At 37.2% G+C, this 2,097-nt stretch overlaps 1 protein-coding gene across 4 annotated transcripts in view; it reads right to left on the bottom strand.

The window, feature by feature from the left end:
• The window catches only part of PLEKHA5 (pleckstrin homology domain containing, family A member 5), a 249,438-nt gene that overhangs the window by 3,865 nt on the left and 243,476 nt on the right, over positions 1 to 2,097 (bottom strand). For all 4 annotated transcript variants that reach the window (XM_008568651.1, XM_008568652.1, XM_008568650.1 and 1 more), the window contains one exon: positions 626 to 771. In XM_008568651.1, coding sequence (XP_008566873.1) covers positions 626 to 771 — 146 coding nt within the window. The remainder of the gene's footprint in view (positions 1 to 625; positions 772 to 2,097) is intronic.

Raw genomic sequence — 2,097 nt, 5'->3', positions numbered from 1 at the left:
CCCCCCCCCCCCCCCCCACCCCAAAACAAAAAAAAGAAAAAAAAAAAAAAAAAAAAGATTTGTGAAGAGTACAGAAAATATGAGAGAACATCACAGATCCATCTGCTTTTCAATATGCTATGATGATGACCTTCTACTATCAAAGAAAAACCCAGATGTGGATTACAGTAGGGGCTAGAGTAAACAAATCCACTCTGCTACTTTATATATTCAATCTTCCACAATTCCCAAAGTGGCAAGTTTGTGAATACCCCGAGAATGGTAAATTTTCCAAGTACTAAAGGATCTTCTTCTTTGAGAAAGTTTACCACATATGTTAATGATTAAAATAAAAAAACAATCTGTACCAGTCAGCTGCAAAAATAAACAAACAAACAAACATGAACAAAATAAAACAAAACCAAAACCCAACAAGCTGACTCCCAAGCCTGAGCAGACTCTGCGGCAGGAGTTGTCCTTTCTCCTTTGTCCCGCTGCATCCCTGCTGAAGGTGCATGCAGCAAAAGCTGATTAATCTGCAGTCAAGGTACTTAAGTGGCTCCCCTGTTAGAATCTCTATGCGGAAAATAAACTTAGAAGTTCAGAGAAAACACCAGTGAGAAAAGTATGAAAATGTACAATCTACCTGTCATTGTCTGATCCCCTCTAGAAACTTCAGGAGTTGGTTCATAAGAAATAACAGTTTCTCCTTGTTCATCAATATTGTCCTTTGTATTTTCTTCACGGTAGCCTTTGGGTTTATGATTTGGGATCTGTGTCTCATCTTGATGGCTAATGAAAATAGATTGGTATTTTAAAATCTGTTATTATAGAATATAATTAATTTTTTCTTCCAATTTTTTTTTTCCCCCAAAAGTTGACCGGTAAGGGGATCTCAACCCTTGGCTTGGTGTTGTCAGCACCACGCTCAGCCAGTGAGCAAACCGGCCATCCCTATATAGGATCCGAACCCGTGGCCTTGGTGTTATCAGCACGGGCTGGCCTTCTTCCAATTTTTTGTAATAAAAAATTTTAACCATACAGAAAAGATGCCACCACCTATATTAAAGAACTGCTAATATTTTGCTTGCAATTAATCCCCTTTCTTCTCTTTTTTAATGGAAATTTCATATATTTAATTGTGCAAATACGTTTTCAGATTAACAAATGATTATGAAGCAAACACACGTATCATCACCTCTCAGATCAAGAAATAGAATGCTAGGGATACTCTAGGACCTTAGAACTCCTCCCCGCTTTACTTTCCATCCTATCCAACTCCCTCCTACTTATGTAACCACTATACTAACGTTTAAGGTAATTTTTTCCCCATGCCTTTTCATGTAAACCTGCCACCTGTATATAGCTATTTTTAAATGAGACAGCTGCTTTACAACTTTATATTAATAGAATATAGCAGTTATTTTGTTTTCTGCATATTTAGCTTAATGCTATATTCCCTAAGAATCATTTATGTTGCAGTGGGTAGCTAAACATCGTATATATTTTTTGTTATATAGAATTCCATTGTGTTGATACACTCCAATTTACTTATTCATTCTATGGTAAATGGACACGTGTTAATTCCAGATTTTATCCAAAGCAAACTATGTAGTTGTGGACATTCTTATGAGCACACAACCTTGGCACATATGTACAAGCATTTCTCTAATGCCAAGAAGTAGAATTTCTGGGCCAAGGGTATGTACATCTTTGATTTTATTGAAAATACCACCCTATTTTTTTTAATGGAAATTTCAAACAAACAAAAAAAAAAGTAGAGCAAATAATATATGAAATCTGTAGGGCCAGCCCGTGGCTCACTCGGTAGAGTGCAGTGCTGATAACACCAAGGCCACGGGTTCGGATCCCATATAGGGATGGCCGGTTGGCTCACTGGGCTAGTTAAGAAATACAGCTAAAAAATAAAAGCAAATCACATAATCTTTGGAACTGCCTTCAAACAACTCAGACTTCTGATCAATGTCTACCATTACAGAGACAATGCTGAAACTTCTACTTTGCTACAGCTATATGCCTCACAGCATTTGTTTTTGTTTTGTTTTGGCGGCTAGCTGATACAAAGATTGAACCCTAGACCTTGGTGTTATCAGCACC

This window comes from Galeopterus variegatus, unplaced genomic scaffold (genome assembly GCF_000696425.1).
Source record: "Galeopterus variegatus unplaced genomic scaffold, G_variegatus-3.0.2 Scaffold428, whole genome shotgun sequence".
NCBI classification, from domain to species: Eukaryota; Metazoa; Chordata; class Mammalia; order Dermoptera; family Cynocephalidae; genus Galeopterus; species Galeopterus variegatus.
Note: the sequence above shows the minus strand (reverse complement) of the source record. Positions and strands in the feature narration are given on the sequence as shown.